General features: G+C 57.0%; 2 protein-coding genes across 23 annotated transcripts in view; one reads left to right on the top strand and one right to left on the bottom strand.

The window, feature by feature from the left end:
• Positions 1-3,781: 3,781 nt before the first annotated feature.
• BRAT1 (BRCA1 associated ATM activator 1) lies at positions 3,782-15,262 on the bottom strand. Of its 11 annotated transcripts, none has more exons than XM_032459927.1 (14): positions 15,124-15,262; positions 14,145-14,288; positions 11,146-11,300; positions 10,122-10,296; positions 9,252-9,624; positions 8,857-8,973; positions 7,723-7,814; positions 6,925-7,043; positions 6,664-6,850; positions 6,367-6,440; positions 5,586-5,688; positions 5,385-5,483; positions 5,047-5,222; positions 3,782-4,690 (listed from the first exon to the last, which is right to left on the bottom strand). In XM_032459927.1, exons 2-14 carry the CDS (start codon positions 14,269-14,271, stop codon positions 3,992-3,994), a joined length of 2,496 nt encoding a protein of 831 aa, XP_032315818.1. In that variant the 5' UTR covers positions 14,272-14,288; positions 15,124-15,262; the 3' UTR covers positions 3,782-3,991. The 11 variants fall into 11 exon arrangements, with proteins under 11 accessions (XP_032315818.1, XP_032315823.1, XP_032315821.1 ...); XM_032459932.1 differs by having other exon boundaries at positions 5,047-5,186; XM_032459930.1 differs by having other exon boundaries at positions 10,122-10,269.
• Positions 15,208-25,005, top strand: part of IQCE (IQ motif containing E) — a 41,366-nt gene continuing 31,568 nt past the window's right edge. For 2 of the 12 annotated variants that reach the window (XR_004312626.1, XR_004312625.1), the window contains exons 1-3: positions 17,523-17,700; positions 22,459-22,515; positions 23,688-23,733. Coding sequence is in view for 6 of the 12 variants with exons in the window: in XM_032459922.1 (XP_032315813.1) it covers positions 17,542-17,700; positions 22,459-22,515; positions 23,688-23,733 (262 nt within the window). In the remaining 6 variants the exon portion in view is untranslated. Of the gene's footprint in view, positions 15,347-17,514; positions 17,701-17,794; positions 17,993-21,594; positions 21,794-22,458; positions 22,516-23,687; positions 23,734-25,005 lie in introns of those variants that run through there. The other 10 variants (XM_032459920.1, XM_032459917.1, XM_032459924.1 and 7 more) reach the window with 9 other exon arrangements.

Below are 25,005 nucleotides of genomic sequence, written 5' to 3'. Positions count from 1 at the left end.
CTGGACAACTGTGCCATCATCCTGCTGAAAGCCCGTCCCAGGCATGTCAGTGGCTCCCTGGGCACCACGGCCTAGCCGCCACCTTCTGCCCATGTACAGCAAGGATGCCGGGCTCCTCCTCCGTGGAGGGTCAATTGCAAAAGCAACCCTGATTCTCCACCCCTCCCTGAACCATCGTGCCTTTTGCCACAACTGCTGTCAGGTGGGGAAGCCTATTTCTTATACTTGAATCTGAGCCTGCCCTGTGACTTGCTTTGGCCAAGAAAAGGTGACAGAGTGACACTGTGATGACATGCCTCTGCTTGCTTTCATGTGGGCTCCTGCGGTGGCATGAGAACCAGTCTGGGCTGGTCTGCTGGAAGTTGAGAGAACACATGAGAGCCTACCCTGGGCCAGCTATCCGCTAGGCAACCCATCACAGATGCATGAGAGCAAGCAGAGCACAGGCCTGCCTGGTTGGCCCCCAGACCCTTCAGAAATAATAAAATGCTGTTTTTTCAACTTACTGGCCTAAGATTGTTACACAGCAGTAGCTAACAGATACACTCTCTTTCAAGGGCCCTGGCCAGCAGCCACCAAACCTCAAGCAATCAGCACATGCAGGGTGCCCTATGAGCTCCCCTAGGATGCTGAGGACTGGGCCAGAGCAGGTGGGCTGCACACAGACCTGCTGTGTGCCAGCCCTGTGCTGGAACCTAGGAATAGAGATGACCACGTCTGCCTTCTGGGAGCCCACAGCACCAAGAGGGTGGCTTTACGAGTCCCAGCCTATGGGTGGGAGAGGCTGGGTGGCCTGCCCAAGACCTGTGACATACAGGAGCAGGTGAGCATGGCCGCAGAACCTGGCTGGATTAGAGCTTTGCTTTTTTCCCTCTTGGACACCTGTTTGGAAACACTTTACTTCCTGGGTAACTGTACATATTAGGACATTACTGGTGTGAGTGTTCAGCCCCTCTTCACTGAGGACTGTGGACCTGTGTTACCGCCCAGTGGGGCATATGATGGGCAGGACCCCTCCCTCCCTGAGCTGAGAGCCTGGCAGGGGCTTGTGTCTGCATGATCCAACTTGCCCCAATCTCTCGGCAGCACCTTAGCGTTCCTACACAGAAGGTTTGAAGTATTTCCCCCAGCATCTCCCACTGTTTGTGGTGAGATGGTTGGCCCAGATAGTGTCCTGCTTTCACTGGGAAGATCTGCGTGGCAACTGTGCTGTGGACAGCTGTGCACCGTTCTGACCGGTCAGTGCCCTTCTGTCCCGAGATCATGTGCCAGTACCTGTTCGGTGACCTCGTGGGGTAAGGGGGCAGAAGTCAGGGCCAGTCCTGCCCACACGGGGAGAATCATGGAAGACCCAGCCCACCTCACACTGAAAACCTGCAGGAAAAGACTGAGGTGGCAGAGTAGGAGGCAGAGCTCACCTCCTGCCACAAACACATCAAAACACACCTACGTGAGGAGCAACGCCCACTGAGAACTGGAGACTGGCAGAGAGACTCCTGCACCACCACGGTGGTGCCAAAGATCCACACGGACTCGGGTAGGAAGGGAGGAGGGGCCATCAGGTCAGGACCTGGGTCCCTAGGAGAGGAAACAGAAGAGGAGGGGGTTACCCAGGTTCAGAGATCCTCGCTGGGGAGTGAGCAGTTCAAGCTATACGTTGGGCGTCCCAGCCCTGGGGTCCGACAACTTGGCTGGTTTGCAAACCAGTGGGACTGATGGCGGGGCTGTAGGAAACCCAGACTCCACTTGTGAAGAGCGGGCACATGCTTGCTCGCTCCTGAAACAAGGCGGAGAAACAGGTGAAGACTGCCTGGGGCTCTGGGTTCTTTCCCGCGCCCGCTCCAGCCGCCCTTGCGCCAGGGCACAGCTCCACACGCGGGCAAAGGCTGCGGCGGCTGAGCAAAGTGTGCAGTTGTGGGGGGCGGAGAGCACAGGGATCCTGCAGGGCATCCAAGCGGGGCGCCGCAGCCATCACTGACAGCCAGGGCGCAGTGGACAAGGAGCACCTGAAACTCCGGCTGGCGTGCCCTCCTGCCGTCCAGGTTCCTCTGACGCAGGAAAGGGCGTGGGTCTTCCAGGGGCTGTGGGACCTGCACCTCTCGGCCAGACCTGAAAACTGGGGATGACAGGTTTTGCCAAAAGCCTTTCCTGCATCTACCGATACAATCACGTGGGCCCCGTTACCCTGCTGATGGGACGCGCCGCACTGAGATTTTGAAATGCCGAACCCGCCTCGCATACCTGAGATAGCCCTCCTTGATCTTAGTGTGTAGTTCTTCTTACACATTGTTGGATTCAACTTGCTAAAGTTTGTTAAGGACTTTTCCATGTTTGATCATGAAAGATGTTGGTCCCTAGTTCTCCTGGAGTGTCTGTCTGGCTTTGGTATTAGAGATTCTTCCATGAACTCTATGATGTGTGGCGCCGGCGGGAGGGACAAGTGAGCTGTTCTCTGTACTCTGGAGGACCTGCTCCTGAAGCGCCCAGAGGGCCGCCCGGACGCACCCACCGCCCCTGCCCTTACTGCCGCTGGCGGTTTCACAGACTTGTGCTTGGCACTGCCTGGTCCTCACAGGCTGAGTCGGGAGCATTCCCTCTGCTTCTGTCTTCTGAAAGACTGTACAGAACTGGTATAAGCTCTTCCTTAAACGTTTCATAGAGTTCACCAGTGAAACCCCCTGGGCCCAGTGCTGTTCTGAAAGGCTATTAATGACTGATTCTGTCTGCTCAGTAGGCAGAGGTCTGCTCAGATCGCCTGCTTCCCCCCACGTCAGTTTGGCAGATGAGCTGCCTAAGCCGCGGGCTCAGGGCTGCTCAGTGGTCCTCTGCCATCCTCCCAGTTATCGTGGGGTCCCGCAGCGCCGCCGCCTCTCGCCGTCTTCTCTTCCTCTCTGAGCCTGGCTAGAGGCTTGCTGACTCCACTGTTCTCTTCAAAGAACCAGGTTTTGTTTACATGAGTTCCTCCACCGATTTTGCCCTCAATTCACTGACGCCTGCTCTAACTTTTATTATTTCTCTTCTTTGCTTGCTTTGGGCTTAACTTCCTCTCATCCGGTTTCCTAAGGCGGAAGCTCAGATGACGGATTTCAGGTGTCCCTCCTTGCCTCATACATGCCCTCACAGCTATAAGCGTCTGCCTGAGCACTGCTTCTGCTGCAACCCACGGCTTTGATCAGCTGTAGTTTCATTTTCATTCACTTCAAAATATTTTAGGGTTTCTCTTGAGATTCTCTGGCTGACCGGGTGCTTTAGAACACGGAGACTCTTACTTCTGGGAGGCAAACAGTAAAATCTCCACTTTACAGAAGAGGAAACAGGTTCCAAAAGGCCCTGGTGCATGCAGGGTGACGTGGCCTGGAAACGGCAGGGCTGGCACTGGTGCAGCATCTGTTTGGTCCCTTGAGGGCCAGCCTGCAGCCCAACTCCCCTGACAGTACCACGGCCAACTTGACCTGCCTCGTCATTTGGGACAGTGAGCTCTAAACTGCTACAAGGTTAGGGTGACCCTGGGGCTTCAGAGACTGAAAACCTGGCTTGGTTAGACCTGGAGTCACTACCATTAGGGGCCAGGGGCCAGGGGCCAAGATCAGACACTCTCCAGCCTGAACTGTTTGCTCTCTGACCCTTGGGTGTCGCTGGGGCACAGTGAGGTCCAAGTAGAGCAACATCTCCCCTAGGCCCATGAAGTACGTGGCCATTGTGCAGAGGGTCCCTCCCCAAATGCCTTTCCAAACCCCAGCAGGCCTGGGGCCTACCCCACGTCAGTGCGCCGACTCAGTGGCACTGTCAAATGACATTTATTTTGAGTAGAAAATAAGCCACTTCAATAATACAGCAAAACATGGAATTCTTTGACCGTGCGGGGTTGCCTGGTCCTGGCTTGCCTGGAGGATCCCATGTGCAGTCAGGCCAGGCTAGAGCCCTCAGGACGGCAGTGCGAGGAAGGGACATGGCGCAGCAGCAGGGTCCACGGAGGGTGCCACCAGGCTTCTCAGTAACAGTCGGCCTCATTCTCCCCCAGGACACCCACGGTGGCCAGCATGTCCTGCAGGAGCGACTGAGGGCTCTTCTCCATGTGGTCACTGCTTTTGGCCAGCATACCCCGAAGGCCCTCCAGGTCCATGGACCTCAGCACGGCCATGACAGCCTCAGGCTCCAGCTCCCCCAGGGGCTGACCCTGCTCGCCTGCCTGCCACCTCTGCAGGGCAGCCTCCACAGAGACCACGTCGGGGCTGGCCCCCGCCTCCTGTGGGCCACCACAGGGAGTGGCCTTGGCCTTCAGGAAAAGGAGGAGGTCACAGGACTTCTGGGCCACAGGTCGGTCACAGTCAAATAACGCACGGAGGGCAAACTCAAAGAGCTGTACCCGGCAGAGCGCCTGCAGGACCTGGGCCAGCGTGGCAGGCGGGGCTGCCTCGGGCAGGGCCACAGCATAGGGACAGCGGGAGCCAGGCTGGCCCAGCAACTGCTCCAGGAACACCAGCGCCAGCTCGAGGCCCTGGGCCCGCACCTCCCAGTCTAGGTCCTGGCTCGCCGCCTGCAGCACTCTGGCCACGAACTGCTCCAGGTCCTCAGCCACGTCAGCGTGGCCGTCCTTCAGCCACTGGGTGAAGACGTGCATGACAGCCCTGCGGGGGAAGCCCTCTGAGTCCGTGGAGAGGATGTGCAGAAGCTCCGTGAACAGGCTCTCCTGGAGGACAGAGTGGGGGGTGAGGGTGGGAGGGGCCAGGGAAGGCAGAGGCCTGCTGGCATGCTGGGGCACAGCAGGGAGTGCCCTGAGAAGCCCCTGCCGGGCAGGTCTGGGGCCCAAGCTGCTCTGCCTCCTTTAGGGGACATCCCCTTTGGCCCTCCATGTGCTCATCCACCAAACCAGGGCAACCATGTCCAAGTAACGGGGTGCCAGAAGGCTGAGCCGGAGATTCAGGGGACATGCCCCGCAGAGCCCTGGCCCCAGACCGCCCACGCCTGGGCGGCAGACCCACCCCTCCCTGGGCATCAGGACGGTTGCCAGGTGTGAGCTGCACAGCCAAAGGACCCGCCTCCTACCTGCTGGACCTCTGGGTGCTCTGGGCCGGTGGGGGTGGCGTACAGCCCCCAGCTGGACAGCTGCCCTGTGGCAGTCACTGCACTTGCGCGGACGTAACTCTCAGGGTCTCGCAGGAGCTGCCCGGTGAGCTCAGGCACCTCTGAAGCAAGGAGAGCATGTCTGAAGGCGGCCTGCCCTGGAAGTCCAAACAGCCACAACCAGCGGTGACCAAGGGCTGAGCCCAAGCCTCCCCTCCCTCCCCGAGGGCAGCCTGGGTGGCCCGAGTTCCCGCCTACTAGGGGACAACGGGGCACTAAGGCCAGGCCAGCCTCCCCTCCTGCCCAGCGCCCTCGCTTACCTCCCCAGTGTCTGGTCACTTGGGTCAGGAACTCGAGGCCCGAGTCCCTGGCCTCCCAGCAGGGGCTGCACAGCCGTTTCCGCAGCACAGGGAGCAGCTCTGCAGCGGGGGGAGGGGGGGTGTCAGAGCCCGTCACACCCACCCGCCCTTTGTCCTCCGCCCCACACCTCCCTCAGTTTACCCTGGAGGGGCCAGGGGTACCTCCGAGGAACAGCTGGGTGTGGGGGTCCAGGTCGCAGCAGCTGGGGGCCTTGGGGGAGCCCAGGAGCCACCTGAGTGTGGCCTGGAAGGCCTTCTTCAGAACCTGGAGCGGGCAGAGCAGGGTTGCAGGGCTAGGAGGGCTGAGCTGGCCTGCTTGCCCCGTCCACCTCCCTGCGCTCCTGCCCCTGCCCTGGGGGTAAAGTGGGGTGTGGGGAGAGGAATGCTGGGCTTCGTTCTGATGAGACAGAAGCCTCTAGAAGCGGCAGGACTGGGATCCAAGACCACAAGAGAGAGAGGAGGAGGGTGGCTCCCGTCAGGACCTCCCACTGTCAGCGAGATGAAATTTCTGCACCAGGACACAAGAAACTGCTCAGGGCACCTTTTCCTTAAAGTCCCAGGAATCCGCCAGGCCTGTCGTCCAAATCTCCACACTGCTGTTCAGTGCACGTGGTGCTAATTCTGCACCCACAGAGCACAACTCAACCGCAGTGTCATGAAAATGGATAACTCGCAGCAAACGTCAATGAGAGTTTGGACCCTAAGTGCAGGGCCCGCCTGGCTCTAGTTTCCATCTCTCATGGAGAATTCCCTGCAAGACTGGACCCCCTCCCTGCTCTCCATGGCCCAGCACCCCCTCACTCCATCTCCACCAATGCCAGGCCCAGGGCCACCAGCCTGTCCAAACTCACTTTAAGAAGCAATTCTGGCCCCAGGAGGCCTGTGGGGGTGCCCCTGCCTCCCTCCTTGCCCCCACCCTCCACCCTGAACCCTGCGCCTGTACCATGGGGCTGGAGTCAGGGCTTGTGAGGTACTCCAGGAGGACGGCAAACACCTGCGTCACCAGCTCTTGGGGGCCTGAGACAGACGTGGATGGATAAAGCACGCAACCTCCCACTCTGGAACCTCCTCAGTCCAGGAGCGTGTCAATCCAAGGAAAGCAGGGGACAGGACCCAGTGGTCAGCTGAATGCCAGCCCCGCCCCCAAGGAGACATGAGAGGACAGCAGCCTCGGAAACGTCTCTGAGCAGCTGCAGGGCTTACCCGACGTGAGCTGTACGAGAGAAGGAGCCTCACTTACCCGTCCCCTGAGACAGCGTCCCCAGGAAATCCAGGGCCGCTCGCTGGACCCGGACACAGCCTGCCAGGACCGCACACAGGTGGCCCCCCACGTCACTGGTGGGGGCTGCTGAGCCATGGCAGAAGCGCAGTATTGCCACTGCAGCCCGAAGCAGGGGCGCCTGGGGCCAGGGCGAGGGGCGCTGGGGCTGGGAGGGGAGGGAGAGTCAGTGTGGCCGCAAGTCCCACTGCCGGGGTGGACGTGGGCCAGGGCCACACCCACCAGCAGTTGCAGCAGCTCCAGGTGGGCCAGGGCCTGGCACAGGAGACCCACACAAGCCGACTTGGAGGAGAGAAACGTGTCCACTGTTATCGAGTCGCCTGTGGCCCCTTCTGGAAAACCTGGAGGCCGACCAGAAACAGCTCCTGGTTAGCAGGCACCTCCCATGTGGCTGCTGCAGGCCTAACCACCGGCCACTGATCCACACCAGAGATTGGGACCAGGACCAGAGATTCCGAGCAGGTGGCTCGTCCAGGATGACGTCCAGCTGGCTGGAGCTGCGGTCTGAACCTGTCTGCAAGGCTCGTGAACAGAGTCCTGTCCTCTGTGTTCCCAGGCCAGCTCCCACTGACTAGGAGGCCCGCCTCCATGCTCACACGGGGCCACCAGGCACAGCCGGGTCCCTTCTCTACTCCTCCACCCTCGTGAAGCGAGACAAGGCACAACAGAGGACCCCCAGCCCCCTGCACAGAACCCAGACAGTCTGGGAGGACGAGTGGCAGGCCCATGAGCCCGTTCTGGGTTGAGAACCACCACCGACTGCCAGGGCCTGGGGTGGGGGACAAAGGTCGACCTCTCTGGGAGCCACCTCAGATGATGCCCCAGTAACTCCAGGCCATGAAGATGTGAGCAGCAGTCACACCTGGAACGACAGCCTACACCTCCGCCATCTTCATTCTTAAGTGAGGCAGCGAGCCAGGTACCCCACTGCCCATCAGCCTGCCCTGGCCCCAAGGACATGCTCAGGACTCCAGGGTCCTGCCTTCCTGTACCTGCCCACCCTTCCCCCAAGCAGCCTACCTGGAGGTCCAGGGGCCTGAGCAGCAGCTTTCAGGACACAGGCCAGGGGCTGGAGGAGGACACCAAAGGCCTGGGTCTTCAGTGCCTGTGGACTGGCGACAGAGGACATGGTGAGTGCTGCCCCCACCCTCAGGTGACCTGGCTGCCCTCCTAACAGCCCCAGCAAGTCTGGGGCAAAGGCGCTGGGGCTGGGGCTGGGGCTCTGGACACTCCCCTGAGAAACAGCTTCCTCGTAAGCACCTTGACCAGCACTCACGTCACTGCACAGGGACTCCACAGGAGCTGCTAGAAAGCACGGCCCAGGTCCCAGCAGGAGACCCGGTAAGGCCTGGCCACACCCACTCCAATGGGCAGCGCCTGCCCTAGCCAAGGGGTCGGGCTGCCCCGCCTCCCGGGAGCACCCCCAGGGCTGATATCCCTTCCTAGGCTCTGGAACACGCTCTCACCCCCATGCTTGGGCCTGGGGTGGGTGGGAGGCTAAGCTGGCCCAGAACTCTCCTCCCAAGTTGGCCGCCCAGCCCTTCCCTTCCCCTTTGGACCACTCCCTCTCACTGAACATCAGGAGACCCTGGAGCCCAGAGCCGGGCTTGCCCCACACCCGCAGCGCGCCAGCGAGCGGGTCCCGTGGCCACGCCACCCGGCCCGGGCCGACAGGACCGACTGTCCTCTACACGGAGCCCTGGAATGACTCCCTCTCCCTTCCCACCCCTCTGGACCTCGCACCCCCTTCCAGTAAGGGCATACCCCCGCCCCGCCCTCTGGGAAGCTGTCCCACCACTCCTGCCTGCTGGGCCCCCCTCCGCTGTCCCATAGCCCTGGGAGGCCCAGGATCCACAAGCTGAGGCCACTAGGGAGGGGTCAGAAGACAGCTAAGCAGATCCTGGGTACGAACCCAGCCCCACACTGAGCAGGGCTGCTCCAAGAGTCCCTCCTATCTCTGGGGAGCCAATGAAAAAGTCATTCTGCCACTAAGAGTGCAGAAGCCACAGTGTGTACCAGTGCCTTGGGGACCACCCACGCACTGCCTGGCCATGCCCTGGACAGCCGCCTCTGACTGAGCCCTGGTTCCAGGAGCTCCACTGAAGTTCTCTGACCTCTCTGCCTGCCTCACGGAAGGTGAACCCCAATCCTTACCAGTCCTGCAGTTTCAGGATCCCCAAAGCCAGAGGCCCTGCTTGTGTGGGGCTCAAATGGCTCAGAGTCTGTGCCAAAGTCTCCCACAGGCCACAGTCAGAACTCCCGACAGGAGAACTGCAGGAGAGGACCCAGGAAGAAAATGTTATTCCTCCATCCAGCCCACCAAAGCCCACCGGTGCCCAGCGGGACTGCTGCGGCCCGGCGTGCTTGGCTGAGACGGGAGGCCCACCCCAGCTGTGCAGGCTTTGAAATCCTCTGGCATTCCCTCTACTCAAGGCAGCGTTCTTGGGGAGCTGATGAGACATGGCCCCAGGTGTAAAACTTCCCGAGGAAAACAAGCCCTCCCAGTCCTGCCCGCACCCCCCCACAAAGCTGAACCCCGGGGGCCTGACCGGGCCACGCTGAGGAGGAGATCCACAAGCGAGTGTGAGGCTGGGATGGGGTCTTTCTCGAGCAGACAGGCCACGAGGGGGCTCAGCCGCACCCAGAGGCCCTGTGTCCATGGGCTGTGGCAGTGCCCAAACGTGGTTGTCAGGACGTTCAGGGCCTGCGTGACCTGCAGGGTGGCTGTGGAGCGCAGGGAGTCTTCGACGTGACACACAATCTTCTGGGCACACGCTGGCCAGTCACACCCCTGGGGGCTGGGATGTCCCTCAGCTGGGCCTCGCATCGCCAAGGCGAGGATGTGCACCAGGAGCTGTCCAGCTGCTGAGGCCACAAACAGGCTGGAATCTCCCTGCAGGGAGAAGATGGTGTCAACAGCACCTGGGGGAGGGGACAAGGGGCAGGGAAAGAAACAAGGTTCAGCTGGAAGAGAGTCCACAGTGGACAGCAGGGACGCTGAAACCACTGAGCAGCTTTAAGCACTGGATTTCAGAACCTCACAGCCAGAGCTCAAATGCCACGCACCGCGGAGGCACTGAGAGAGGCCCAGCCTCCCCTCTGCTCAGAGGCAAAGGAACCAGAATGGAGGGTTCACGCGTGAGGGGCTTTAGAAGTCTGGCCACTTTTGATTCTTTCCAGTCAGTTCCAAAGCCACCCCAGCTGCTGGGTCCGACCAATGAGCCACAGGGCACCACACACCCTTGAGGGGCCTCCAACCCCTGGTTACCCTGAGTGTTCCTCACAACGGCCCTGTGATACCACAGCCATTTTCACGTTTAGAGCACGAGGCCCAGAAAGGTGCAGTGATTTCCCTGAAGTCACACAGCATCAGGCAGAGTGAGGACAGAGGCTGAAGGAGGGGCAGATGGGGCACTCACCACAGTCAGCAAGGAAGCGCAGGGCGCCGGGGTGCTGGGCCAGGGAGCGCAGGCCCTGCAGCCAGCCACTGCGCACTGTGGGGGCGGTCCAGGCGGCCCCTCCGAGGGGCCCCGACTCCCCGAAGAGCATGGGCAGCAACTCCCCCTGCTGGGAAACAGAGGAGGAAGGGGTAACCTGGGGAAGTTCCCAGGGGACCGCAGATCAGAGATGGCTTTTCTATTGTTCAGAGCTGGTTCAGAGCACTTCTCTGGGGGACCTTTCTCGTGAGCTGCCCACACAAAGTGCCTGTGGGCAGCTGTGCTTCTGGGAGGTGTCAGGTGGCCACCAGAACCAACTGATGGGAAGAGAGCTTCTGGAGAATTGGGTTTTACAGAAAGGCTCACCAACTGTCACAGTTCACTTCAAAAACCCCTCCTCCAAATGGTCCACCAACTCCAGCGCCAAAGGCCCCCCAAAGGTCCCCACAGCCTACTGGGCTCTTATGCTTGGGAAGTGGGGTCTTCCAGGGCCCCTGCCCTCCTCCAGGTGTCCCCCACCCCAGATTCCCCAGCACGCCCCATGTATCAGGCTTGCCCTGCACTTACCACTGCTCAAACCCCTTACGACCCAGCTGTGAGCCCACCGCCCCCAAGAAGCTGACCCCTAGCTGGCAGTGACTAACTCTTCAGTCAACCCCCACTGGCTTATGGACATCCACGGTACAATCATGCACTGTCCTCATTTCCCGCCATGTGCCCAAGATTCTTGTTCACCACAGAGGTCTCAACACAGTGAGTAGCAAACCCGGGGGCTGCCAGATCCCCCGGGAGTCTGTGAAGGGGCAGGAGAAAAGGGAACAGGAGGCCAAGCCAGCGCCACGGATGCAGGATGGGAGGGCACCCTCCCACTGCCCCGCAGAGCCTGAACCTGCGGGTGTCCCTCGTCCCCACACGCAGGGGGCCAACCACCAGACTGAAGGGCAGCCTGCGGCCTGTCAAGCCTCTAAAGCCACAGCAGGCCTTGAGAGGGACGACTCAGGCTCACCTGAAGATACTGGAAGCAGTCTTCCTGGGCTGCAAACAGCCCTGCGAGGCGGAGCGAGAAGGAGAGGACTCTGGGACGCGGGTCGTGGGCTTTCAGCACGCGGAACAGCAGCTCCACCAGGCAAGGGTTCTCCTGCAGCAACAGGAGACTGGGCCCTGGAGGCAGGCGCAGCCAGGCAGCATGTCACCGGGGCGCAGTGCCTGCCTCCCTGGGGGACCATTCTCCTGTCACCTCCCAGACACCCTTTCTCTCAGGTTCGACTGAGCAGTCCAACTGGGAGAAAATGTTTGCAAAACTGCAACAAAGGACGGTGACTTTAATTCAATGAGGGGGACAAACTAGCAAGCCGACACCTCGACAACAGGCAAGGGACGTGGACAGGAAATACAAATGGCCAGAAACCTGCAAAGACGTTCTGTCTTGCTCATTATGAAAAAGAGACGCAAATTAAAGCAGACGGCAGGCTTCACCTCTCCGATGGATTCCTTTCTCTTACACTGAGTTCCAACGCAACGAGCACAGCAAGCAGGCCCTGCTTCCAGACCCGGCACCTGAAACGTCCGCGTGCAACCACACACGGGCGTGGCTGGAGCCAGCGACCTGGGGCAGGGCTCGGAGCGCTTCCGCAGAGAGGCCCTTAGAAAGGACTAAGGCTCAGTAAGAAGGAAAAAGAACAGTGAAAAAGAAAAAAGCAAGGAGCAAAGAAACCAATAAACATGTGGGCAAATCTAAAAAAGCGCTGACTTTAAAAATTAAAAATAAGTAACTCTGTGAAGTTTAAAACAAGACAGAATTAAAATACAAGACAACAAGCCATGGAAGACTGGTCTGGACTAGAGTTACAGTGCTCGGGACCCTTGTGTTGTTGGAACAGAGGAAAGAGATTCTAACTAACTTTCGACTTTTTAAATCCAGTTTGTGTGTAAAAATAACCACTAAAGAACTTAAGTGGAATGCATAACTTTAAAACCAGATGAAGAAAGACTGAAAGAACAGAAGCTTTATTGATCCAATGGAGGGCAGAAAAGGAGGTAAAAGGAGCAACAATAATGAACGGGAAAGGTTTTAAAAATACAAAAGAAGCCGCTCTCACCTTCTGAGATGGTCCACATTCTACCTATGGAATGTGTATCTCTCTAAATAAATTTGCTATCACTTAAAAAAAAAAGAGTATCGTGAAAATAGGTTCAAACATACTAGTAAGTTCAACAAATGAAACAGATCAAGTTGTCTGTTAAAATAAAGAGCTGCTCAGATTACATTAAAAACCAAAGGCTGGCAACATAAGGCTGATAAGAAACAATGAAGCTTGACAACACAGAAAGCCAGAGTAAAGAGAACAGCAAGAAGATACAGCTGGGAACAGCAAGAAGAATGTCAGACAAAACTGACTTTCAACCAGAAACACTATCAGAGCTTTAGGAAGAAAGTTGCTGCTCACAGAAACAAACCCCAGAGAAATAACAGTCTAAGCCTACACATACCCAACCTAACTTCAAAATATATAAAGGGGGGGAAAGAATTTCAAAGAAAAATTGTTGAGTCTGCAGTCTTAGTATAAGATCTCCACACAACTCCCAAATACAATGAAGCAAACAAATTAGCAAGAACACTGCAGGCTTTAACAACGGGAACCTGAACTAAGGAACAAGGATGGAGACGACGTTCTCATCACACAGAACACTGAGGGGCACGGATACAGGAAGAGACGACCGTGAGTGGGTACCAGGTTTCTCCCAAGGGGGATGACAATGTTACAAAATTGGTTTGTGGGATGGTGGTGGATCCAGAGTGAATTAACTAAAAACAACTGAGTTACACATTTTAAACGGATCAGTTCTACGGTACATAAATCGTTCCTCAGAGAAAGCTGTTTAAAAATAATTTTTAAAATGTGGCTAATTGGCCACAACTGAAGACTAAATACCAAAAAACAACATCCTATGGTGAAATCTACAAAACATGTGAAACATGGTCTGTGCACCACGTCACAAGAAGAGCTTCAACAGATACAAAAGAATCAAAATACAGATTGTTTTAACTCCAATGAAATAAATTAGAAATCAATAATTACCTCCATATCATAAATCTAAAAGATGTTCTTTTAAGCAATTTGTGGGTGAAGAGATATCATAGTGAAAAGCATGAAATATATTTGAAAGTAAATTACAACAAAAGCATTGCACAGTAAGACTTGCAGGGTGCAGTTAAAGTGATACTTTCAGAGAAATGTGTAGCCTCAAATGCGTCTATTAGAAAACACGACAGACTCTGCTATTCAGCTAAAACGGGAGTAAAGAACTGGGTAAACCAAAGCAAAAAACAGCAGAAGTTAATGACATGTAATCTATCCTACGGCAATCATTAGCCAAGAGAACATTTACACGAGCAAATTTATAAGGAAAGCCATGCCGTCCCACTAGAAACGTAAACGGCAACAGCAGTGGAGTGATTATAAAATTAAGGTCCATTCATAGAGCGAATGACATAGTCAATAAAGCCAATGTGTCCGCGTGGAAAACACCCACTACGACGGTAAGAAAAAGCAAGACAGCAAGGTGTATTTACGGTGCAATCTCATTTTTATAAGAAAAATATATCTCTATGATGTGCTAAGAAAAAAGGCTGGAAGGAAATAAAAGATGTTTGGGGTGGTTTAATTTTCCTCTTTACTCCTCTGTGCTGTCCAAGTTTTACTTAAAGAATACATACTACTTATGAAATCAGAAAGAAAAACTGATTTCTTAAAACAAACAAAAAATGCAATGCAAACAACAAAATATGCTTGTCCATGCCCTTGGCAGCCGCATAGCAAGACCAGAGAAACAGGAGGCCTACAGCCCAAGCCCCATCAGGCTCAGTTTGCCATGTCCTCAAAGCCAGGGGGAATCTTGAAGATATGAAGGAAAGACACCAGCTGGACGGCCCTTCCCCAGAACAGGGCAGCCCTGCACTGTCTGGCCTCTGGGGAAAGTCAACAGTGACACCCTCACCCATACCTGCTTCAGTTACTGTTTTAAACCAGTCCAGCAGCTTCTCCAAACAAGTGTCATCTGCCACGGGCTGCCTGGGGTCTACCAGGACAGCACAAAGAGCCGGGAGGAGGCGAGAGCACTCTGGGTCCATGATGAGGCTGGGGGTTTCTGCAAAGGAAATGTCAGGACCAGAACTGACGGGCCCTAGTCACCGGCGGCAGCCCCCATGCCTGCCCGGGCCCCAGAACTTTCACCTCAGGCCAGATGACCGAGATTCTCAGACAGAAACTCCAAGCTGCTGGGATGGATGGAAAGCCTCAGCTTAGGTGGGATTTGAGGTTGTCAAAAACAAGCAGAGCCCTCAGGGAGGGTGCCGGAGATGGGAGTCTGGAGTAAACCGTGAGGTCTTAGGAGCTCAAAGCCGGCCAGCCTTGGACTCTGGTGGGAGGACAGCATGAAGCTGGCCTGGATAGGCTGCAGGTGGGCCAGAGGGAGGGGTGCGTGCACGCTCTGGGGCCGGCCACGTGTAGAGGGGCAGACGTCTCAGTCCAGACCGGAAGTGTCTGTCTGTCTTCCCCCCCTCCCCCACGCAAGGGTCGGTGTGAAACCCTGCAGCCAGCAGTGTGCGCGGAGGAGAAGGCTCTCTGCCCACTCACTGCCGGTGCCTCCCGGCCGGCAAGTGCACTTGAGTGTCCGGCCTGGGAGGGGACCCGGGAGCCCGCCTGTCCTGTGGTCAGAGGGACTCTCGCGAGAGAGTGGGGCTGGCCAGGGAGTCTGTGTGCAAGTCAGGAGCAGGCCTGCCCGGGCTGGGGAGTCCGTCTGGCCATCTCCGGCCAGGCTGAGCCCTTGCGGAGGAGGGCGCCCTCCCTGCGGACCGCCCCCCACCAGGTCGCGCCCAGGCCGCGCACGCGGGGTCCCGGTGCTCCGCGGCCCTGACCCCGACCCCCGACCCCGGCCTGGCCACAGAGACCACGACCCCTCCCCCCGCGCGCGCCTCACCCACCTCGCGTTCGTCAGCCGCCGCACGCCCCGCCCCGGGCCGCGCCACCTGCCGAGCCTGACGGGGCGAGGACGGACACGGCGGGCGGGGAAACCGCGAACGCGCCCCTAGAGGCCAGTCTGGGAGCCCAGAGGGCCCAGGCGCGGGGAACGAGCTCAGGCTGAGAGGGACAGACCAGCGCCAAGCCCGTCGCCCGGACCCATCACCCCCACCGGGCCGCTCAATGGTAAGTGCTTGGGAGTCCGGCAGGCTTTGCGGCCGAAGGCGGGGCTTCCGGTGGAGGGGGCGTGGCTGTGCGCGAAGGGGCGTGGCCAGCTCGCCAAGGGTACTAGAGTCTGGGCCCGCCAGCGAAGGAAAGCTCCCGGGGGGTGGAACACGTGTTGTTATTGGACAGGTCTTCCTCGACTTACCGTGGGGTTTCATCCCATTTAATGCACCTAACCCACTGAACATCATAGCTTAGCTTAGTCTACCTTATACTTGCTCAGAACAATTACATTAGCCCTCAGCTGGGCAAAATCATCTGACTCAAAGCCTGCTTTACAATAAAGTGTTGAATATGTCGTGTAACTGATGGACTACTGTACTGAAAGGGAAAAGCGGAATGGCTGTGAGTGGACAGTTGTTTCCCCTCATGACTGCACGGCGGACTGGGATCTACGGCTCCCCGCCACTGCCCACCGTCACACCACTGCCAGCATCACGAGGGAGTAACCTACCACGCACTGCCAGCCTGGGAAAAAATCAAACTTAAAAATTCCAATTACACTTTCTACTGAATGTGTATTACTCTTGCACCATCGTAAAGTCAAAAAATTATAAGTGGACCGTGGACATTCAGAAACCGAAACTATGTGTAATTAAAGAAGAGAAACTAAGTGAAACAACAGAAGCAGGAGAGGTGGGGACTATGAGGAGCCCCCGGGAGTGGGAGAGGAGCAAGAGGTACTTCTGCACAGACGGTTCCGGTGGTGAGAGCACTCCTGTGCCACGTGGACAAGACCTGGGGAAGTGAATGGGATTTGTTAAGCAGGTGAGGGGCGGATAACACTCATCTCTTAGAAACAATTCTGGTGGGAGCTCAGAGGAGGGCACGGGAGTCCTTTTCTCTTAGGGTGCATCACAGAAGATGAAAAATGAGGAACCAGAAGTTGGGGGTCAGACTCTACCTGACCCAGCTCAGGAGACACGGCTTCTCAGAGCAGAGGAGCGCCAGTGAGCGAAGTGGATAATTTCAGAACAAATAAAAATTTACTGTTTTAAATACCATTCAGGTAATTGGGCCGGTGGAAAAGCGTTACCTGGCAGCTTGTTTTTTGAGGTGCTATCATGTGCCAGGCACCATGCTGAATTTCATCTCTGTTATCTCCTCCAGTGCCAACAAAAGCCCTGAAAACTGTCTCCACTTTGCAGACAAGGTGACGACAGTGAGGCTAAGCCTGGGCTCCTGACCACTCACCAGCTCAGTCTTCCCTGCTTGCAGGGAGACAGCCTTGGGCTACAATCTGGTTCACCCCCTTTGTTGTACAGATGAGGAAACTGAGGAAAAGAGGGACATGGAAGGTAATCGTAGTGCTAAAATAACCTCCCAGGCGTTCCTCCCTCTACGCCTTGCTACTCCACGTACAGACTCGTTCACCAAGTAACAGTATGCACACTGTCACGCTGGGCTCACTCTGGACCGGGCAACCGCACTAAGCACTTCAGAGATATCGACTCACTTGCGCCTCACAACAACCCTTTTCTCTATTTTATATCTGAGGACACAGGCACAGAGAAGTCATATGACTTGCCAGGTGCCAAATACCTATTGACTGAGCACTTGCTATATGTCAGACCTTGTTCCAAGGGACGGGGATACAGCCGAGAACGAAACAAAACCCTGACCCAGAGAGCTTCCATTCTAGACGTGGGATGTTCTTGTAGATAACAAAGGTCAGGGGCGGGAAAAATAAAGCAGGGTAAGAGGACAGAGTCGATGCCCTTGGAGGCCACTGTGAAGACAAAGGGCAGATTATGCTGGCTAATAATTTAAGTGAACTTTGCAGCTTAACGTTCCTAAAGATGGTCATGACGCACACAGTGCAGTGAAAGCAAACTATTATTTTTTATTGTCCTGTGGCTACATCAGAACCCTTGGGCCTAAGATGGTTTTCTGAACGCCAGGCATTCAGAGCTCGTAGCCTGTGCACATTGCACAAGCCCCTTGTCCCTTTCAATGTTAGCCTAATAAATACTTGTTTTTAGTGCCCGACTCCGGTGACACACGGCCTCGCAGGGCAGCGTTGGAGCCGGCGGAGCCGCGCCAGCCCCGCCCCGCTCTCCGCGCGCGCGGTCTGTCGGCCCGCGGGCGTCGCGTCGCACGCGCACGGTCGGCCCGACGCCGGCCACATCCGGGACTCGGCGGCCGGCGCGGTTGCCATGGCAGCGGGGGCGCGGCGGGCGCGCGGGCTGGCCCTGAGGCTGCGGCGGGCGGCCGGCGGAGCCCGGGAAGCGGACGGCCGCGCCCGCAGCGCCCGGGGGCGATCGGGCAGCGCCGCCGCCATGTCGCTGGGCACCGGGGAGCCGGCCTCGGAGACGGTAAGCGCGGCGGGCGGGCGGGCGGGCCCCTCGCTGCCTCCCCTCGCCGGGTGACAGCTGCCATTATTGTTACCGCACAAGAGCGGACCTCCGGCCCCCGCCCGCGTGCGGCTGGTCCGGCGCCGCCGCCCCCCGCCCAGCCTCCAGCCGCCTCTAGCCCCCGCTCGCCCTGGCACTGGCCGCCACTTCCAGGAAGCCCTCCTGGACGCTGCGCCCTCGCCGCTCGGCGCCTGCGAGGCCGGGCCTTTGCCGAGCCTGCGATCGCGGCCCGCGGGGTGACGGAGCTCACTGCGTAAGTGCCCGCCCCCCGCCCCGTGCCTCCAGGGCAGGGGACATCGGACGGGGCGACCGGCCCGAGCCGTGCCGGGTGCGAGGGAGGAAGCCCCAGGCTCCGGGAGCAGGGCCCTGACCAGCACTGATCAGAGAACGCTTTCCGGAGGAGGTGCCCCCCAGGCTTACTCCCCCGGGTCGGGGCAAGCGGGCTCTCAGCTCTTCCTTTATCAAGTGTTTCTGGCGCGCAAACCATCTGCTGGAGATATCACTGGATGAGTAAACTACATTCCACTGGCGGGGGGCGGGGGTGAGGGGAAAGTACGGCAAAAAGCAGATCATGTAGATCAAGAGGGAAAGCGGAGAGTGCCCTGCAGAAAATAAAGCAGGCATGTAACCGGGGTGGGTCGGGGAGGCTGCTCCAGATTGGGTGCTGGGGACAGCCACTCTGACTCTGAATGTCACTGATGAGAAGGAGGCAGTCTTCCCATCTGAGAAGATCCCAGAGCAGCGGGACCAGCAAGTGCAAAGGTCCTGAGGTGGAAAAGTGCAGTGATTCCAAGGCCTGAAAGAACACTTGTTGGGATCTCGTTGTGGGGACAGGGCGTGAGTGGAAGGGAGACATGGGCCTGACTGTGAGAGCTGCAGGCCACGCTTGGAGTTTGAATTTATTCTGGCCACAGTGGGAAGCCTTTGGAGGGCTCCAGACAGAGGGAACTGGCTCACTTTGCTTCCTTCTCCGGGAGATGGCAGTACCCAGCAGAGCTGCGCAAAGCTCACCGCTAGTAGAGGCTCAGTGCTGCTGGCCACCCGGAGCTGCTGACTCTGCCTACTTGTCCCTCAGGGCACCAAGTCCTGCCTCATCTGGAAGGCCCGCCTGTCTGCGCTGGCCTCAGTTACTGCTCCTTCATCTTTGAAAAGTAACCTCTCACGTAGTGATTGTGAAAGTTACTCATGCCCGTTAGAGAAGATTTGGAAAATCAATTACCCACCATCTAACTGCCTACAGAAAACCACAGTTACTGTTTGGTGCATTTCCTTCCAGTCTTTTTTCAATACATCCTTTTTTTTTCCATGTGCTTTTTAATAACTGAGATTGTATTTATATTGTTTAGTGTCCTTTGCCGTTTAATTTATTGTTGGCATCCTCCCATACCCATGTATTTTCAAAAACATGATTTTTAAAACTCTAAGCTCTGGATACTCCTCTTTTTCCTGTCCACTTCCCTGCTTTTACTCTTTTGTTTTCCAGGTTGTGCTGGAAGTAATGCTGCTGTCAATATTCTTACACATGTAAGCTCTTGTTAAATGTGCTAGGCTCTGAGGACACAAGGAAAAGCTGAGCGCACGTGCCATGGTCTCGAGTTCAGCCTTGTGGAAGAGACTGGTGCAGGGCTCTCTGGGCATTTAGGAGACTCGCAGCCCTTGGCCCAGGCTAACTGGTGGTTTCTCTGCTAAGTTCAGAGCTGTTCTAAAGCAGGCAGGAACCACCTGAGGGCAGGCACTGTCCAGTCTGTCCAGTCCCACAAGTCCCTTGGCACAGAGTCACCTCTGGGCTTGCTCGTGAACTTCATGGAGCACTTTCCGTGGTGCCGGGGAGCCCGCTAAGCCATGGCTGTAAGCTGGCCCTGCTGGCCCACAGGCGTCACGTGGAGCCGGGGCACTGTCACCAGTGGTTTGTGAGCCAGCACTTACGACAGGGCTCACAGTTTCCAGAACAATAGAATAGAAGCATTTATAGAGATTTACTGCTCCTAGGGTTCTGTGCCATCTGCTCTGCTGCTCAGGTCCCCCTCTGGACCTCCTGCTCATAGCCACCGTGCCCTCCTGCCTCCTGAGTCCTCCTCCAGCCTCACAATAACACTGCTCTAAAGCCTTTGTGTGCCAAGCCCATCGTCTGAGACTTCAAAAGTGGCTTCTGTTGCCTGCCCTTTCCCCCGCGTAGTCATCACGCTTGCCCGTTTCTCTGTGTGTCTCAGCTGTTTGTTGACTAGACATTTAGATCATACATGACAGCAGCGCCTCCCCGGGGAGTTGGTGTGGTTTGCTGGGTGGTTCGTTTATTTGGTGAGTGACATGGCTGAACTAACTCTGTAAAGTCGATTTCCCCGCATCGTGTGTTGGTGCGGCCTCTGATTCCCCGCTCAGACTTTTTTCTTGTTTAAATCTTTTAGCCTGACTACCTAGGGGTTACTCTTGGGTTAGCAGAAGCCACTTTTTGGTCAGAGGTTGTGTTTCGGCCCCTGGGCCAGTCAGACTCTTGCCCTGAACCACTGCGTGCGCGTGTGTGCGTGTGTGCACGTGTGTGCGTGTGTGTTGTGGAGGACACTGTCATGGTTCAGGGGGTTACCTTTTTGCCCCCGTGCAACCAGGGACTAGTGCATGGTTTCCCCCTCCCATCTCTCCCGAGAGTGCAGCCTTGGACCTGCGCGGCGTCCTCCGGACCTCCTGGGATGTGTGTCGCCATGCTTGTAAGCCTGGCTTCCTGGGACCTGCTCTTGGGTCGGGGTGGCTTGTCATTCAGCCAGGGTCTGGGCAGCCCCAGCGCCACCAGGGCTCGTGCCCTCCGGTCGATCTGGGTGCAGCGTGGGGGCTGTTTCTGAGTCTGCCCAAGCCCGTTCCGAGTCGGGGCGCCCCAGTGCCTGCAGGCGCCTCCCTGGCAGGCAGGGCCCACCGCTACCTCGGGAAGGCGCCTCTGCTCTTTTGGCTCTTAAGCTCCTGGTAGCCCTGCCGGTGGGCGTTCCTGCTGCTGTGGCCATGGAGCGGGCTTGGGGGCTCGTGATGGCCGCTCACCGTGCCTGCGACCTGGCAGTGGGATCAGGGAGGGGCGGAGCGCTCCAGTCGCTGGTACATAGCCAGTCCCCTCGGCTCGGCTGTCCGCCCGCCTCTTCCCCTGGGGAGGACGTCTGGGCCACTGCACAGCAGGGGCAGCACCGTTTCCCTGGAGTGACACGCCTGCGCAGGTCCCACGGTGGGGGGGGGGTGCCAGATGGTGCTTGGAGAAGGGAGAATGAATTGGCCTTTAACGTGTTTCTTTGCTTTTTTCATACTGTGTATGGCCTCTTTCACTCTGCTGACTGAAGGGGTAGGTCTTGGGTTGTTCTGTGATTTCAGATAGTTACTATATTTTACTTCCTTGGTTCCTTCTGGAAGTTATCAAGACTTTATTCAGAACAAGAAACAGTATGGGGAGGGGTGTTTGTAGCTCAGCGGTGGAGCACATGCTTAGCAGGCACGAGGTCCTGGGTTCAATCCCCAGGACCGCCACTAGAAAAAAATAAACAAACTTAATTAACACCCCCTCACCCCAAAAAAGAAATAGTGACAAGCCTTCACAAAAGAAAGTTTTGCTACTTTTCTGTGTGGTTTCAACAGTTGGCCTCCATGGCCGGCAGGCACGTCCTTTGTGAGGCCAGAGGCCTGCGCTCGGTTACTGCCTTGCTTCCCTCGTCTCCCATGTGATCTGTACGCAGTTCCCTGCCTCGCTTCCTGGATTTTGCACACCGTTCTCATATACTTTGTTAAATGAAAACTGCTCTCTGTAATTGTCATTGGCTATTTATACCTTAAAATACCACCTGTTTAATGATGTCAAAAATCTAATTCAGTGGCTGGTTTTTTTAGAGTCTGTTTATTTGGAATGGACTACCGTCCCCTCGTAACCCAGACGCAGTCACTCCGCACCTTTAATCTGGACTCTCCTTGTTTGGGAGGCATGCTGGAGGGTGCCCGACATTACAGCCGCCCCCGTCCGTGTCACAGTGCGGCCTAACACAGACACACGACTCTCCTGGGAAGGTTCCCTTCCCTCGCTGACACGCAGGTACTGACGTCAGACAGTGCAGATTCCATTTTGCTCACTGGGCCAGGGCAGCTCCCTGGAGCCAGAAGGCAGGACCCTCTGGATGCCCAGACAGCGCCCGCGTGGGTGGGTGCGCGTGGGGCTTTGATTTGTCCTCACCAGGGTGCAGTCGCAGATTCCTGTGCTTTGATGCAAAGATGAAATGGAGGGGGAGGGTCAATTAGGAGTATGGGATTAGCAGATACACAAAACAGATAATCAGCAAGGTCCTCCTGTAGCGCACAGGGAACTGCATTCAGCGTAGTGTAAGAACCTATAGTGGAAGAGAACCTGAAGATGAATATGTAACTGAATCACTTTGCTGTTCACCTGAAACTAACACAATATTGTAAACCAACTATACCTTAATTTAAAAAATTTTTTAAAAGGATGTTTTGTTGTCTGTGGAATGATGTTGCTAGATTGACAGGCCTGGAGCAACCCAGCCCACAGTCTGGTTTTGTGTCCCCACTCGTTCCTTCAGGCACGATGGAACACACTGGCCGCTGCCCGCTCTGAATATGCTGTCTCCTGGAGCTGGGTTTTGGGGTCCTGCGTCAGCAGCACGGCGGGGCTGATTCTGCTCTGAGTGTGACTGTGGAGCCAACTGGTGCCTGAAGGTTTCACTGTTTGATCTGTTCCTCCAGGGAGATGACAGTCTGTCTGCGATCACCTTTGACTCTGACCCTGAGAAGCTGAGTGCGGTGAGTGCGCAGGGGTGGCAGCGGCCGCCGGGCAGGGCTGGCCACTTCCCCTTACACACAATTCCTCCACAAACGCTCCGCTGAGGGCCAGATCCCCAATTCCAAATGCTGCTCGACGTTTGAAAAGTCCCAAGGCCTCAGCTGGATCTGAATAACTGGGATTATAATTTAAAATGTTATGCGCAGAGTACATCTGAAGCTGATGACAAGTTCCTGTCCTGCATTTATTTGGCTTTGGCCTGCAGCCCCCAGCCCCCAAACCCTGACATGCCAGGGGACGGAGCAGAGCTCGGCGACGTAGGCAGAGTCGTAGGTGGAAGTGACCGAGGTGTGAGAAAGGAGACCTTGCAGCTGCGGCTCAGAACTGTGCCCAGTCCTGGCCGACGGCCCTGGGGCTGGGAGCCAGCCTGACGGAGATTGGGCAGCGGGCGTGGGCAGGGCCCGGGTCACAGGCGCACTGGTGCCCCAACCCGGCCTCCTGGGGTTTGTTTGGAAAGCTGTGCTGGGCAGTGAAGCAGGAACAGGGGCTGTCTCCCAGCAGGTGGAATTCTAGCCTCACCCCAGCGCACAGCGCAGCACAGCGGAAATCCGCCAGCAAGCCTCCCCTCGCTCCCAGGGCTCCAGGGCGGCTTCCTGGGCCTGCTGGCTGAGATGAGGGGCTCTGCAGAGCTCAGTCCTCCCTCCACGCCACTGAGGACGGGGGCCCGCGATGCTCCCGGGAGGAGCAGGGATGCGAACCAGTCTCCCAGGGGAAGCTCGGCCTGCATGCAGCAGTCCAGTGCTCCCACTGGCAGGGGGTGAGGGGGCTCTCTGTCCAGTGAGACGCGGATGGGGGACAGAGGCGTGGAAGGGGCACCCCGGCTGTCGGGGGAGCGCTCTCCCAGACAGGCCAGTCTGCCGCCCCTGCCCTCTGCCTCACCCCCAAGTCCCGCCCCTGCGTGGGGACGGCCGGAGGGCCGTCACACACACCTGTCTGTGCTGGGGCTGCGCTGCCCGTGTCAGGGCCTCCCTGCACCCTGTCTCCCTTTGCTCCGGCTCTGCCTAGTCTGGGCGGGTTAGCCTACCAGCCCGGCGCTTCTGAGCACACCGGGGACGCCGGTGCTCCCTGGCGGGGACGTGCTGGCTGCTGGGGAAGGCTCCGCCTGCTTTACATGGTCTCTGCTTTCTTTCAGAAAGCAAAGAGGAGAAGTTTCCACAAGCCTCCGCCCACATCGCCGAGTGAGTATGACCAGGGCCCACCTTTCGAATTCCCAGTTTAACTCAGAGGCTGGTTCTCGGGAACTGTCTTTCCTGGTGTCCTGGGAGAAGGGTCAGGGACGTTTTCTTCTCTGAATACTTAGGACCTTTCTGCCGGTTTGCTCCGTTTTGTGTTGGGACCTTGGGGGTGCGCTCCTGGGTCAGCGCCTTCCCCAGGTGTCCCAGTGGGAGGAGGCCCAGCAGGGGCTGAGGTCCAGAGCTGTCACTGTCCCAGGGAGCCCCTCCACAAGACGCAGTGCTTCCAGCCTTTTGTGTTCTCTTTTTGAAGTCGCCTCGCTCTTCCCAAGGCCATCAAAGTGAAGGAAAGGCAGGATTTGTTCCCTGAGACACAGAGCAGCTCATCGGGTGCTGGGCTGAGTTCTCTGCTTCCCGCTGTCTTTGGGACAGACCAGGCCCTGGGTTGGCTTCCCCTTGCTGCCCACAGTCCTGCAGCCTGGCCCGACTTTGTTAAGTGTGTGTGCGCATCTGTCTGTATGTTTCTTACGTACACGTGTATTTCCAGCGTACTGTCCTAAGCATGACACTCAGAGAACACAAATGAGCTTTCATATTAGCCCCAGAAAACATAATTAGATAGACAAATTCCTGCAAAGGAAAGCAAGCATGTCTTATTATTACAAGTAAATGTGAACATTGGGAAGACATCATCCAGCAGTTTGGGCTTTGGGTGTCTTGCTCTCCTTCCCTGGAGAAAACTGAGAGCTGATGTGAAGTGAAAGTGTGGGTGTTTGTGTGTTAAACCTCCTCGTTTCAGACCATTTTGTTTAAGTCTTTTTTGTCGGGAAAGTACCTAAGGTTAGACCATCTTTCATTATTCTTCCTGGAAGTCAAACATTTCAAGTGTTGAAAATACTAACAATCAAATTTTATCTTGATTTCTGTGAATGTCAGGATTGTGTTTTCATGTAATTTAGAATGGCCAGACCCCCCAAAGCGTTAAAAACTGGATGGGGTGCGCTGTAACTCAGTGGCCTCGCCGTGCTCACCCCAGCCATGCCGGGCACCTCTCGTCCCCGCACAAGTTCTGGCCCCCAGCACAGTGCTCACCCGACACGACGCGCTGTGTCCCCTCTGCTGAGCTGCCTCTTCTCTCAGGGCCCTGCCGTCCTCCCCAGGTCTCGGGCCGCCCTGTCCCGGGCCCCCGCCGCCCGCTTCCCGATCCTCTTTCCGTAGGTGTGCTCCTGTCTGATTTCCGGGCCAGAGCAGCAGGGCCATGTCTATCCTGTTCACTTA

Source organism: Camelus ferus, chromosome 18 (assembly GCF_009834535.1).
Source record: "Camelus ferus isolate YT-003-E chromosome 18, BCGSAC_Cfer_1.0, whole genome shotgun sequence".
In the NCBI taxonomy this organism is placed as follows: domain Eukaryota; kingdom Metazoa; phylum Chordata; class Mammalia; order Artiodactyla; family Camelidae; genus Camelus; species Camelus ferus.
This window is presented reverse-complemented; position numbering and strand designations above follow the sequence as displayed.

Coding starts and splice junctions, on each gene's coding strand:
- BRAT1 (XM_032459929.1), bottom strand. CDS start 14,271: ATGGACCCAGAGTGCTCTCGCCTCCTCCCGGCTCTTTGTGCTGTCCTG. Junction 5,484..5,585: donor CACCCAGCTGTTCCTCGGAG/GTACCCCTGGCC, acceptor CCCCCGCTGCAG/AGCTGCTCCCTGTGCTGCGG. Junction 5,223..5,384: donor AGTGACCAGACACTGGGGAG/GTAAGCGAGGGC, acceptor TTGGACTTCCAG/GGCAGGCCGCCTTCAGACAT.